The following is a 12,614-nucleotide window of genomic DNA, read 5'->3' as shown; positions in this document are numbered from 1 at the left end:
TCGAGCCATTTAAAGGGTCACGGGGAGAACGTACAAACTCCGTACAGACGCCGCCCGTAGTCGGGATCGGAACCCGGGTCTCCGGTTGCCGTGAGGCGGCAACTCTACCGCTGCGCCACCGTGACCGCCCCTCTTTACTACACCTCTTTACCTCTCCAAACACCTCTTTAATATAACCTTTAGAGATCCATTTAATTAATTCATTATAATTAAAATCGTCGGAAACGCTCTATTCGGGTATTCCACAACGCTTGAGAAGCTGGACCATAATGCTCGCACAATCTTGGTTTATGGTATGGTGATTGCCAACAACAGATGTATTTTGAAACTATGGAAGCATAAGAAAATAACTGCAGGTGCTGGTACAAATCGATTTATTCACAAAATGCTGGAGTAACTCAGCAGGTCGGGCGGCATCTCGGGAGACAAGGACAGGATCCCCCTCGTTCTCACCTTCCACCCCACCAGCCAGCGGATCCAACGAATCATCCGCCAACGTTTCCGTCACCTACAACGGGACCCCACCACTGGCCACATCTTCCCATCCCCTCCCCTCTCTGCGTTCCGCAGAGACCGTTCCCTCCGTAACTCCCTGGGGTCCACTCGTCCCTTCCCACCCAAACCACCCCCTCCCCGGGCACTTTCCCCTGCAACCGCACGAGATGCAACACCTGTCCCTTTACCTCCCCCCTCGACTCCATCCAAGGACCCAAACAGTCTTTCCAGGTGAGACAGAGGTTCACCTGCACCTCCTCCAACCTCATCTATTGCATCCGCTGCTCCAGATGCCAACTTATTTACATCGGCGAAACCAAACGCAGGCTCGGCGATCGTTTCGCTCAACACCTGCGCTCGGTCCGCGTTGACCAAACTGATCTCCCGGTGGCTGAGCACTTCAACTCCCCCTCCAACTCCCAGTCTGACCTTTCTGTCCTGGGCCTCCTCCAGTGCCATAGTGAGGCCCACCGCAAATTGGAGGAACAGCACCTCGTATTTCGCCTGGGCAGCTTGCAGCCCAGTGGTATGAACATCGACTTCTCCAACTTTAGATAGTTCCTCTGTCCCTCTCTTCCCCTCCTCCTTCCCAGATCTCCCTCTATCTTCCTGTCTCCACCTATATCCTTCCTTTGTCCCGACCCCCTGACATCAGTCTGACGAAGGGTCTCGACCCCAAACGTCACCCATTCCTTCTCTCCCGAGATGCTGCCTGACCCGCTGAGTTACTCCAGCGTTTTGTGAATAAAAACCTTCGATTTATACCAGCATCTGCAGTTATACCTCTTTAATATAACCTTTAGAGATTAATTTAAGTAATTAATTAAAATTAAAATCATTGGGACCGCTCTATTCGGGTATTCCACAACGCTTGAGAAGCTAGACCATAATGCTCGCACAATCTTGGTTTATGGTATGGTAATTGCCAACAGATGTATTTTGAAACTATGGAAATCACACACTGCTCCTCAGTTTGAGACTTGGTTAAGGGCATCTTACACGTAGAGAGGCTGAGATATGAATTGTCTGGCAACCCTCAGAAGTTCTTCAACATATGCAGTTGTACAGGGCCCTGGTGAGACCGCACCTGGAGTACTGTGTGCAGTTTTGGTCTCCAAATTTGAGGAAGGATATTCTTGCTATTGATGGGCGTGCAGCGTAGGTTCACCAGGTTAATTCCCGGAATGGCGGGACTGTCGTATGTTGAAAGACTGGAGGCTTGTATACACATGGAATTTAGAAGGATGAGAGGGGATCTTATCGAAACGTATAAGATTATTAAGGTGTTGGACACGTTAGAGGCAGGAAACATGTTCCCAATGTTGGGGGAGTCCAGAACCAGGGGCCACACACAGTTTAAGAATAAGGGGTCGGCCATTTAGAACTGAGATGAGCAAAAACTTTTTCCAGTCAGAGAGTTGTGAATCTGTGGAATTCTCTGCCTCAGAAGGCAGTGGAGGCCAATTCTCTGAATACATTCAAGAGAGAGCTGGATAGAGCTCTTAAGGATCGCGGAGTCAGGGGGAACGGGGAGAAGGCAGGAACGGGGTACTGATTGAGAGTGATCAGCCATGATCACATTGAATGGCGGTGCGTACAGGCTCGAAGGGCTGAATGGCCTACTCCTGCACCTATTGTCTATTGTGAAACATGTTCCCAATGTCGGGGGAGTCCAGAACCAGGGGCCACACACAGTTTAAGAATAAGGGGTCGGCCATTTAGAACGGAGATGAGCAAAAACTTTTTCCAGTCAGAGAGTTGTGAATCTGTGGAATTCTCTGCCTCAGAAGGCAGTGGAGGCCAATTCTCTGAATGCATTCAAGAGAGAGCTGGATAGAGCTCTTAAGGATCGCGGAGTCAGGGGGTATGGGGAGAGGGCAGGAACGGGGTACTGATTGAGAGTGATCAGCCATGATCACATTGAATGGCGGTGCTGGCTCGAAGGGCTGAATGGCCTCCTCCTGCACCTGTTGTCTATTGTCTATTGTCTATTGTGAAACATGTTCCCAATGTCGGGGGAGTCCAGATCCAGGGGCCACACACAGTTTAAGAATAAGGGGTCGGCCATTTAGAACTGAGATGAGGAATAAACTTTTTCAGTCAGAGAGTTGCGTACAGGCTCGAAGGGCCGAATGGCCTCCTCCTGCACCTATTGTCTATTGTCTATAACCCAGTGCTGCATCATATTAAGGACTACCCCCTCAATGCCACATGCTTTGAATCCAGCAGTGAAAATACTGAAACATTTGACTTGTGAAAATTACCTTGCCTCATGTTTTTTTTAAATGTATTGTTATTGATTTCTTTGTTTGTTTTTGTTTGCATGATGATGTAGGGAAGGGGAGGGATGGGGTTTACTGTTGTTGTTGTTGTTATACGCGCTGTAATCAATTAAATTAAAAATCAAAAAAATAAACATTAAAAAATTTTTAAAACCGTTGGAAGCATATCCTCAGTAGACAAAATAATAAAAGGTCCATCCCACCCCGGCCACCGTCTGCCCTCTGGTCGACGTTTCAGGTCGATCAAATCCCGAACAAAACAGACTTAAGAGCAGTTTTTACCCCCAGGGCCATACGAGAACTGAACACTACCTTCTGCACTAGGCAACAGTGTTGAGTATAGGAGCAAAGAGGCCCTTCTGCAGTTGTACCGACCGGGCCCTGGTGAGACCGCACCTGGAGTACTGTGTGCAGTTTTGGTCTCCAAATTTGAGGAAGGATATTCTTGCTATTGAGGGCGTGCAGCGTAGGTTCACTAGGTTAATTCCCGGAATGGCGGGACTGTCGTATGTTGAAAGGCTGGAGCGATTGGGCTTGTATACACTGGAATTTAGAAGGATGAGGGGGGATCTTATCGAAACATATAAGATAATTAGGGGATTGGACACATTAGAGGCAGGAAACATGTTCCCAATGTTGGGGGAGTCCAGAACAAGGGGCCACACACAGTTTAAGAATAAGGGGTAGGCCATTTAGAACGGAGATGAGGAAGAACTTTTTGAAGGTGTGGAATTCTCTGCCTCAGAAGGCAGTGGAGGCCAGTTCGTTGGATGCTTTCAAGAGAGAGCTGGATAGAGCTCTTAAGGATAGCGGAGTGAGGGGGTATGGGGAGAAGGCAGGAACGGGGTACTGATTGAGAGTGATCAGCCATGATCGCATTGAATGGCGGTGTTGGCTCGAAGGGCTGAATGGCCTCCTCCTGCACCTATTGTCTATTGTCTATTGTCTAACAATGTTAAAAAATCCGTTGTACTTAATATAATTGTATTTATTTGTTTTTGCATTTATTGCATATATGTTTTTACGCACCGTCAGGATTGGCTATTTTTTAATTTCGTTGTACTCGTTGCAATGACAATAAATGGATATTATTATTATTATTATTATTATTATTAGTGGTGCTGTTTTTTTTCCGACGGGCACGGTCATAGACGCCCCACACTTCTCTCGTCCTCCATACAAGCTCCTCTTTTGTCACTACATAAGCGTCCTCCATCAACGTCTGTCTTCAGCGTGGTCTTGTTTGGTCGTCCCGTGTCCCGTCTTCCAAGGGTGGGCTCCCCACAAACACACAACCTTGTCGGCTGGCGTTCCTGGAAGGCGGTGGCAACGGCCAGCGAGCCTGGTCCTCCTCGCCCTGATCTACTCGGTGGAATCTTCCCGTGAATTTAGAAGGATGAGAGGGGATCTTATCGAAACGTATAAGATTATTAAGGGGTTGGACACGTTAGAGGCAGGAAACATCTTCCCAATGTTGGGGGGAGTCCAGAACCAGGGGGCCACACACAGTTTAAGAATAAGGGGCAGGCCATTTAGAACGGAGATGAGGAAAATCCTTTCCAGGCAGAGAGTTGTGAATCTGTGGAATTCTCTGCCTCAGAAGGCAGTGGAGGCCAATTCTCTGAATGCATTCAAGAGAGAGCTGGATAGAGCTCTTAAGGATAGCGGAGTCAAGGGGGTATGGGCAGAAGGCAGGAACGGGGTACTGATTGAGAATGATCAGCCATGATCACATTGAATGGCGGTGCGTACAGGCTCGAAGGGCCGAATGGCCTCCTCCTGCACCCTCGTGCCGCTGTTACTGGTGTGGCATTAGCACCATCTCCCAGTTCTGGACATCTCGTACGCTGGTCCGGGCCGGACTGAAGATCGGTTAAACCGGTTGACCTGGGCGGATGCCAACGGACTCCTTTCATTCTCGATGCCCTGTGTCTCTTCGGGATCTGGGTTGATGGGGGAGTGTCAGAAACCCACTTAAGCCTTCAAAGGGCAGCACGGTGGCGCAGCGGTAGAGTTGCTGCTTTACAGCGAATGCAGCGCCGGAGACTCAGGTTCGATCCTGACTACGGGTGCTGCACTGTAAGGAGTTTGTACGTTCTCCCCGTGACCTGCGTGGGTTTTCTCCGAGATCTTCGGTTTCCTCCCACTCCAAAGACGTACAGGTATGTAGGTTAATTGGCTGGGTAAATGTAAAAATTGTCCCTAGTGGGTGTAGGATAGTGTTAATGTGCGGGGATCGCTGGGCGGCACGGACTTGGTGGGCCGAAAAAGGCCTGTTTCCGGCTGTATATATATGATATGATATGATATGATAAATATTCGCCAATCTGCCATTCGCTTGGGTGGCGCAGCGGGTAGAGCAGATTCCTCAGGGCGCCAGAGATACGGGTTCGATCCCGACTACGGGGCGCTGTCTGTCGGTACGGAGTTTGTACGTTCTCTCTCTCCGTGACCTGCGGTGGCTTTTCTCCGGGCGCTCCGGTTTCCTCCCACACTCCAAAGACGCGCAGGTTTGTAAATTGTCCCTAGTGTGTGTGTGTGTGTGTGTGTGTGTGTGTGCGCGCGTGTGTGTGGGTGTAGGATGGTGTTGGTGTGCAGGGATCGCTGGTCGGCACGGACTCGGTGGGCCGAAGGGCCTGTTTCTGTGCCCTATCGCCAATCTAAACTTGGACAGAGGGGGAACCCCAGAGTTACAATGAGAGTGACTGCCCTTGATCTCAAAGCAACACTTGGATCCAGCGTGGCATCAAATGTTGCAAACCTCAACTCAATGAACATTATGGGGACAACACTCTGTTAGGAGGAGGGGGAGTTCAACGAGATCTGGGTGTCCTAGTGCATCAGTCAATGAAAGGAAGCATGCAGGTACAGCAGGCAGTGAAGAAAGCCAATGGAATGTTGGCCTTCATAACAAGAGGAGTTGAGTATAGGAGCAAAGAGGTCCTTCTACAGTTGTACCGGGCCCTGGTGAGACCGCACCTGGAGTACTGTGTGCAGTTTTGGTCTCCAAATTTGAGGAAGGATATTCTTGCTATGGAGGGCGTGCAGCGTAGGTTCACTAGGTTAATTCCCGGAATGGCGGGACTGTCGTATGTTGAAAGGCTGGAGCGATTGGGCTTGTATACACTGGAATTTAGAAGGATGAGGGGGGATCTTATTGAAACATATAAGATAATTAGGGGATTGGACACATTAGAGGCAGGAAACATGTTCCCAATGTTGGGGGAGTCCAGAACAAGGGGCCACAGTTTAAGAATAAGGGGTAGGCCATTTAGAACGGAGATGAGGAAGAACTTTTTCAGTCAGAGAGTGGTGAAGGTGTGGAATTCTCTGCCTCAGAAGGCAGTGGAGGCCAATTCTCTGAATGCATTCAAGAGAGAGCTGGATAGAGCTCATAAGGATAGCGGAGTCAGGGGGTACGGGGAGAAGGCAGGAACGGGGTACTGATTGAGAGTGATCAGCCATGATCGCATTGAATGGCGGTGCGTACAGGCTCGAAGGGCCGAATGGCCTCCTCCTGCACCTATTGTCTATTAATCCTTTAAGAATAAGATCCCCTTTCGTTCTTCTAAATTCCAGCGTCTACAAGCCTAGCCGCTCCAGTCTTTCAACATACGACAGTCCCGCCATCCCGGGGATTAACCTGGTGAACCTACGCTGCACGCCCTCAATAGCAAGGATGTCCTTCCTCAAATCTGGAGATAAGATGTAGTCGGAGATGGTCAGACGGGTCTGAGATCAGGTGATGGAGGGGGTGGGAAAGCAAGGATCAGACAGGTACGTGGATAGGAACTCGTGCCAGGAATAGATCGGGTAGATGCACAGAGTCGTTAGTTTAGTTTAGTTTAGAGACACAGTGCGGGAGGAGGCCTTTCGGCCCGTCTGGTCTGTGCCGACCGGCGATCTGAGGGGGCAGCTTTTCCACACAGAGGGTGGCGGGTGTGTGGAACGAGCTGCCGGAGGAGGTAGTTGAGGCCGGGACTATCCCAACGTTTGAGAAACAGTTGGACAGGTAGACAACAGACAATAGGTGCAGGAGGAGGCCATTCGGCCCTTCGAGCCTGTACGCACCGCCATTCAATGCGATCATGGCTGATCACTCTCAATCAGTACCCCGTTCCTGCCCTCTCCCCATACCCCCTCACTCCGCTATCTTTAAGAGCTCTATCCAGCTCTCTCTTGAAAGCATCCAACGAACTGGCCTCCACTGCCTTCTGAGGCAGAGAATTCCACACCTTCACCACTCTCTGACTGAAATAGTTCTTCCTCATCTCCGTTCTAAATGGCCGACCCCTTATTCTTAAACTGTGGCCCCTTGTTCTGGACTCCCCCAACATTGGGAACATGTTTCCTGCCTCTAATGTGTCCAATCCCCTAATTATCTTATATGTTTCAATAAGATCCCCCCTCATCCTTCTAAATTCCAGTGTATACAAGCCCAATCGCTCCAGCCTTTCAACATACGACAGTCCCGCCATTCCGGGAATTAACCTAGTGAACCTACGCTGCACGCCCTCCATAGCAAGAATATCCTTCCTCAAATTTGGAGACCAAAACTGCACACAGTACTCCAGGTGCGGTCTCACCAGGGCCCGGTACAACTGCACACAGTACTCCAGGTGTGGTCTCACTAGGGCCGTGTCCAACTGCACACAGTACTCCAGGTGCGGTCTCACCAGGGGCCCGGTACAACTGCACACAGTACTCCAGGTGCGGTCTCACCAGGGGCCCGGTACAACTGCACACAGTACTCCAGGTGTGGTCTCACTAGGGCCGTGTCCAACTGCACACAGTACTCCAGGTGCGGTCTCACCAGGGGCCCGGTACAACTGCACACAGTACTCCAGGTGCGGTCTCACTAGGGCCCTGTACAACTGCACACAGTACTCCAGGTGTGGTCTCACTAGGGCCCTGTACAACTGCACACAGTACTCCAGGTGTGGTCTCACTAGGGCCCTGTACAACTGCACACAGTACTCCAGGTGTGGTCTCACTAGGGCCCTGTACAACTGCACACAGTACTCCAGGTGCGGTCTCACTAGGGCCCTGTACAACTGCACACAGTACTCCAGGTGCGGTCTCACCAGGGGCCCGGTACAACTGCAGAAGGACCTCTTTGCTCCTGGATAGGACGGGTTTGGAGGGATATGGGTCAAACGCGGTCAGGTGGGACTAGTGTTGTTGGGCCGGCGTGGGCGGGTTGGGCCGAAGGGCCTGTTTCCACGCTATGACTGGGAGTTGGTAGAGACACAGAGTCAGACTGCTTGACGTGGTCCTCCAACAAATCCTTCGACGTCACTCTCTGACTCTCCGTTCAGATGCTGGTTGAAGCCAAAGATAAGACACCAAGAGCCAAATCACTCCATTGACTGCGAGGACGTTCAGTGAATGGACACAGAATGCCGGAGAGACTCAGCGGGTCGGGCAGCATCTCTGGAGAGAAGGTCGGGTCTGAAGAAGGGCCTCGACCCGAAACGTCGCCCGTTCCTTCTCTCCGGGGAAGCTGCCCGACCCGGCTGAGTCACTCCGGCTTTCTGCGCCGATCTTCCCTTCAAACCAGCGTCTGCAGTTCCTTCGAAGGCGGACGCACGCAAAAGCCCACGGCGGAGGAGGCCCAGGACTGGGAAGGTCAGCGCGGGAGTGGGAGTGGGAGTGGGAGTGGGAGGGGCGTTGAAGTGCTGAGCCACCGGGAGATCAGGTGGGTCCAGGCCGACCGAGCGAGCGCAGGTGCTGAGCGAAACGACCGGCGGGCCTGCGCTTGGTCTCGGGAGTCCACACCCGGAGCGGCGGATATGGCAGATGAGGAGCGCGCGGGACTTTAGTGGGTGGTTTCAAGCGCTTGGCGTTGCCGGTGGGAAGGGAGGGGAGGGGGGGAAGAGGTGCCGGAGTTGACAAGGGGGGTCGTTCCCAGCTTACGCAAAATAATACGGAACAAAAACGGTGGTGACACAACTTGGCACCAAATCACCAAATTATCTCAGGCCACATGTTCAAATAACCATCTTACACTCCTTGTCCACGATGCGTTCCACCCCCCGCCGCCCCAGCGGTCCCGGAAATCCCCCAGGGTGCACGTGGGCAGCGCGCGGTCCCTCTCCAGCGCCACCCGGGGCGCGGACGGGCGTAGCCCCGGTAAAAGGGGCAGGCAGCGCCCTCTTCCGCCTGGCGCCGTGACTGGCGGGCGGCCATCTTGGCCAGGCCCAGGAGCGACCCAACCGGGACATGTTCGGCCCTGCCCTCTGCCCTCTCCCCTACGCACAGGGTGTCCAAAGATGAGGGTGGTGGGCGTGAAGTGCAGCCAGAAGGCGAGGAGCAGCCCCTTTAGATATTGGAACAGGGGGCTGCAACCTCACACACTCCATGTACACGTGGTACATACTCACACACTCCATGTACACGTGGTACATACTCACACACTCCATGTACACGTGGTACATACTCACACACTCCATGTACACGTGGAACACAGACTCACACACTCCGTGTACACGTGGTACACAGACTCACACACTCCATGTACACGTGGTACATACTCACACACTCCGTGTACACGTGGTACATACTCACACACTCCATGTACACGTGGTACATACTCACACACTCCATGTACACGTGGTACATACTCACACACTCCGTGTACACGTGGTACATACTCACACACTCCGTGTACACGTGGTACATACTCACACACTCCCTGTACACGTGGTACATACTCACACACTCCATGTACACGTGGTACATACTCACACACTCCATGTACACGTGGAACACAGACTCACACACTCCATGTACAGGTGGCACACAGACTCACACACTCCATGTACAGGTGGTACACATACTCACACACTCCATGTACACGTGGTACACAGACTCACACACTCCATGTACAGGTGGTACACATACTCACACACACTCCATGTACACGTGGTACATACTCACACCACTCCATGTACAGGTGGTACACATACTCACACACTCCATGTACACGTGGTACATACTCACACACTCCCGTGTACACGTGGTACATACTCACACACTCCATGTACACGTGGTACATACTCACACACTCCATGTACACGTGGTACATACTCACACACTCCATGTAATCGTGGTACATACTCACACACTCCATGTACACGTGGTACATACTCACACACTCCATGTACACGTGGTACATACTCACACACTCCATGTACAGGTGGTACACATACTCACACACTCCATGTACACGTGGTACACATACTCACGCACTCCATGTACAGGTGGTACACAGACTCACGCACTCCATGTACAGGTGGTACACATACTCCACACACTCCATGTACAGGTGGTACACAGACTCACACCACGCCGTGTACACGTGGAACACGGACCCTTCCAGCCCGCAGACGTGGCGGGAGGCCTGGCTCGAGTCTGGGAACCGCGAGAGAAACAGGTCACAGGGGCAGAAAAAAACGTCCCCAATGTTGGGGGGGAGTCCAGAACCAGGGGGCCGCACACGCACACAGTCCTTAGAATAAAGGGGAGGCCGTTTACAAACTGAGGTGAGAAGGAAACGTTTTCCACCCAGAGAGTCGTGAATGTGTGGGATTCTCTGCCACGGAGGGCAGTGGAGGCCGATTCACTGGATGGATTTAAGAGGGGAGTTAGATAGAGCTCTGGGGGGCTAGCGGAATCAGGGGGTGCGGGGAGAAGGCCGGCACGGGTTACTGATTGTGGACGGTCAGACACGAAACGCTGGAGTAACTCAGCGGGACGGGCAGCGTCCCGGGAGAGAAGGAACGGGTGCCGTTTTCAAAGGGTCGAGACCCTTCTTTCTTCAGACCCGTCTGAAGAAGGGTCTCGACCCTGGAAAACGTCACCCATTCCTTCTCTCCAGAGATGCTGCCATGACCCGCTGAGTTACTCCAGCGTTTCGTGTCTTCCTTCGATTGAAAGCAGCAGTTTTTCCCCCCCGACAACTGATTGTGGATGATTGCCCACTGTGGGGGGGGGGGGGGGGGGGGGGGGAGGGGGGGGTGGAATCCCTGCATAGAGGGGACCCCACTGTGGGGGGTGGGGGGGGGGGAGAGAATCCCTGTGTGGTGGGGGACCCCACTGTGGTTGGGTGGGGGGGGGGGAATCCCTGCGTAGATAGAGGGGACCCCACTGTGGTTGGGTGGGGGGGGGGGAATCCCTGCATAGATAGAGGGGACCCCACTGTGGGTGGGGGGGGAATCCTTGCATGGAGGGGTCCCCCACTGTGGGTGGGGGGGGGGGAATCCTTGCATGGAGGGGGGACCCCACTGTGGGGGGCGGGGGGGAATCCCTGCGTGGAGGGGACCCCACTGTGGGTGGGGGGGGTGTCCCCTGCATAGATAGAGGGGACCCCACTGTGGGGTGGGGGGGATCCTGCATGGAGGGGGACCCCACTGTGGGTGGGGAGGGGGACCCCACTGTGGGGGGGGGGAATCCCTGCGTGGAGGGGACCCCACTGTGGGTGGGGGGGGGTGTCCCCTGCATAGATAGAGGGGACCCCACTGTGGGTGGGGGGGACCCTGGCATGGAGGGGACCCCCACTGTGGGTGGGGAAGGGGTTCCCCACTGTGAGGGGGGGGGGGAGAATCCCTGCGTGGAGGGGACCCCACTGTGAGCAGGGGGGGAAGGGAATCCCTGCATGGATAGAGGGGACCCCGACTGTGGGGGGGGGGGGGGAATCCTTGCGAGGAGGGGATCCCGCTGTGGGGGGGGGGGGGGGAAGAATCCCTGCATAGATAGAGGGGACCCCACTGTGGGTGGGGGGGGAATCCTTGCATGGAGGGGACCTCACTGTGGGGGGGGGGGGGGTACCAAGCCTACCTTGGCCTTTCCGGTGCTCTGCAGGATGTGCACCAGGGCGCAGGCCACCTCCTCCTTGTGGGGGGGGGAATCCTCACGAGGAGGGGACCCCACTGTGGGGGGGGGATCTCTGCATAGTTCGAGGGGGACCGCACTGTGGGGGGGGGGGGGGAGGGGGGGAGGTACCAAGCCTACCTTGGCCTTCCCGGTGCTCTGCAGGATGTGCACCAGGGCGCAGGCCACCTCCTCCTTGTTCTTGGCGCTCAGCACGGGCTCCAGCATGGCGCACAGGGTCTTGTAGTTGTTGGTGACGTACTCGGCGAACTCCTTGTACAGCTCCATGGGCAGGATGCTCATGGTCTGGTAGCGTGACTTGATGCGGATGGTCGGCCCGCCGGCCTTGCCGCGGCTGGCGCTGGGCTGGCTGACCGAGTACCACTGCTCCACGAACTGGCGGCCCGGCCACGCTGCTGATGGGGATGTTGACCAGCCCCACGTAGTTGCTCTTGTCCTTCTTCTTCTTCTTGTCCGTGTCCTTGTACAGGTGCACGCGCACGTTGCGTACGGACGGCAGGTTGTTGAACTCAAAGTGCTCGCCCCAGAACACGTTGTCGGTCTTCACCTTGCTGGTGTGCGGGCGTACAGCATCTCGTCCAGGCACAGCTCGCAGTAGTAACGCTTCTTGGGCGGCAGGTCCTTGCCCTCGATGATCCACAGCTTCAGCACGTTGTCCACCCGCCTGCTGTTGTCCCTGCGCGCGGGCGTGCGTACGTACGCGGCAGGACGCCGGGGACGGGGGGAGAGACAGAGGGGGGGGAGAGAGAGAGAGAGAGAGGAGGGCAGAGAGTGGGGAGAGAAGGGGAGAGAGGGAGGGGGAGGAGAGGGAGAGGGAGAGAGGGGGGAGGAGGGGGAGAGATAGAGGAGGGGGAGAGAGGGAGAGAAAGGGGGAAGGATTTCAAGAACAATTTAGTGTCACGTACCAATTAAGACAGCGAATATTTGAGGGGGAGGGAGAGGGAG

The 12,614-nt window shown here is 54.1% G+C and overlaps 1 protein-coding gene across 1 annotated transcript in view; it reads right to left on the bottom strand.

The window, feature by feature from the left end:
- The window catches only part of LOC144602551 (ras/Rap GTPase-activating protein SynGAP-like), a 115,155-nt gene that overhangs the window by 99,287 nt on the left and 3,254 nt on the right, over positions 1-12,614 (bottom strand). Inside the window, 3 exon segments of the mRNA XM_078415680.1 lie at positions 11,790-12,053; positions 12,055-12,227; positions 12,230-12,345. Of these exon segments, the coding sequence (XP_078271806.1) occupies positions 11,790-12,053; positions 12,055-12,227; positions 12,230-12,345 (553 nt within the window).

Source organism: Rhinoraja longicauda, chromosome 19 (assembly GCF_053455715.1).
Source record: "Rhinoraja longicauda isolate Sanriku21f chromosome 19, sRhiLon1.1, whole genome shotgun sequence".
NCBI lineage: Eukaryota > Metazoa > Chordata > Chondrichthyes > Rajiformes > Arhynchobatidae > Rhinoraja > Rhinoraja longicauda.
This window is presented reverse-complemented; position numbering and strand designations above follow the sequence as displayed.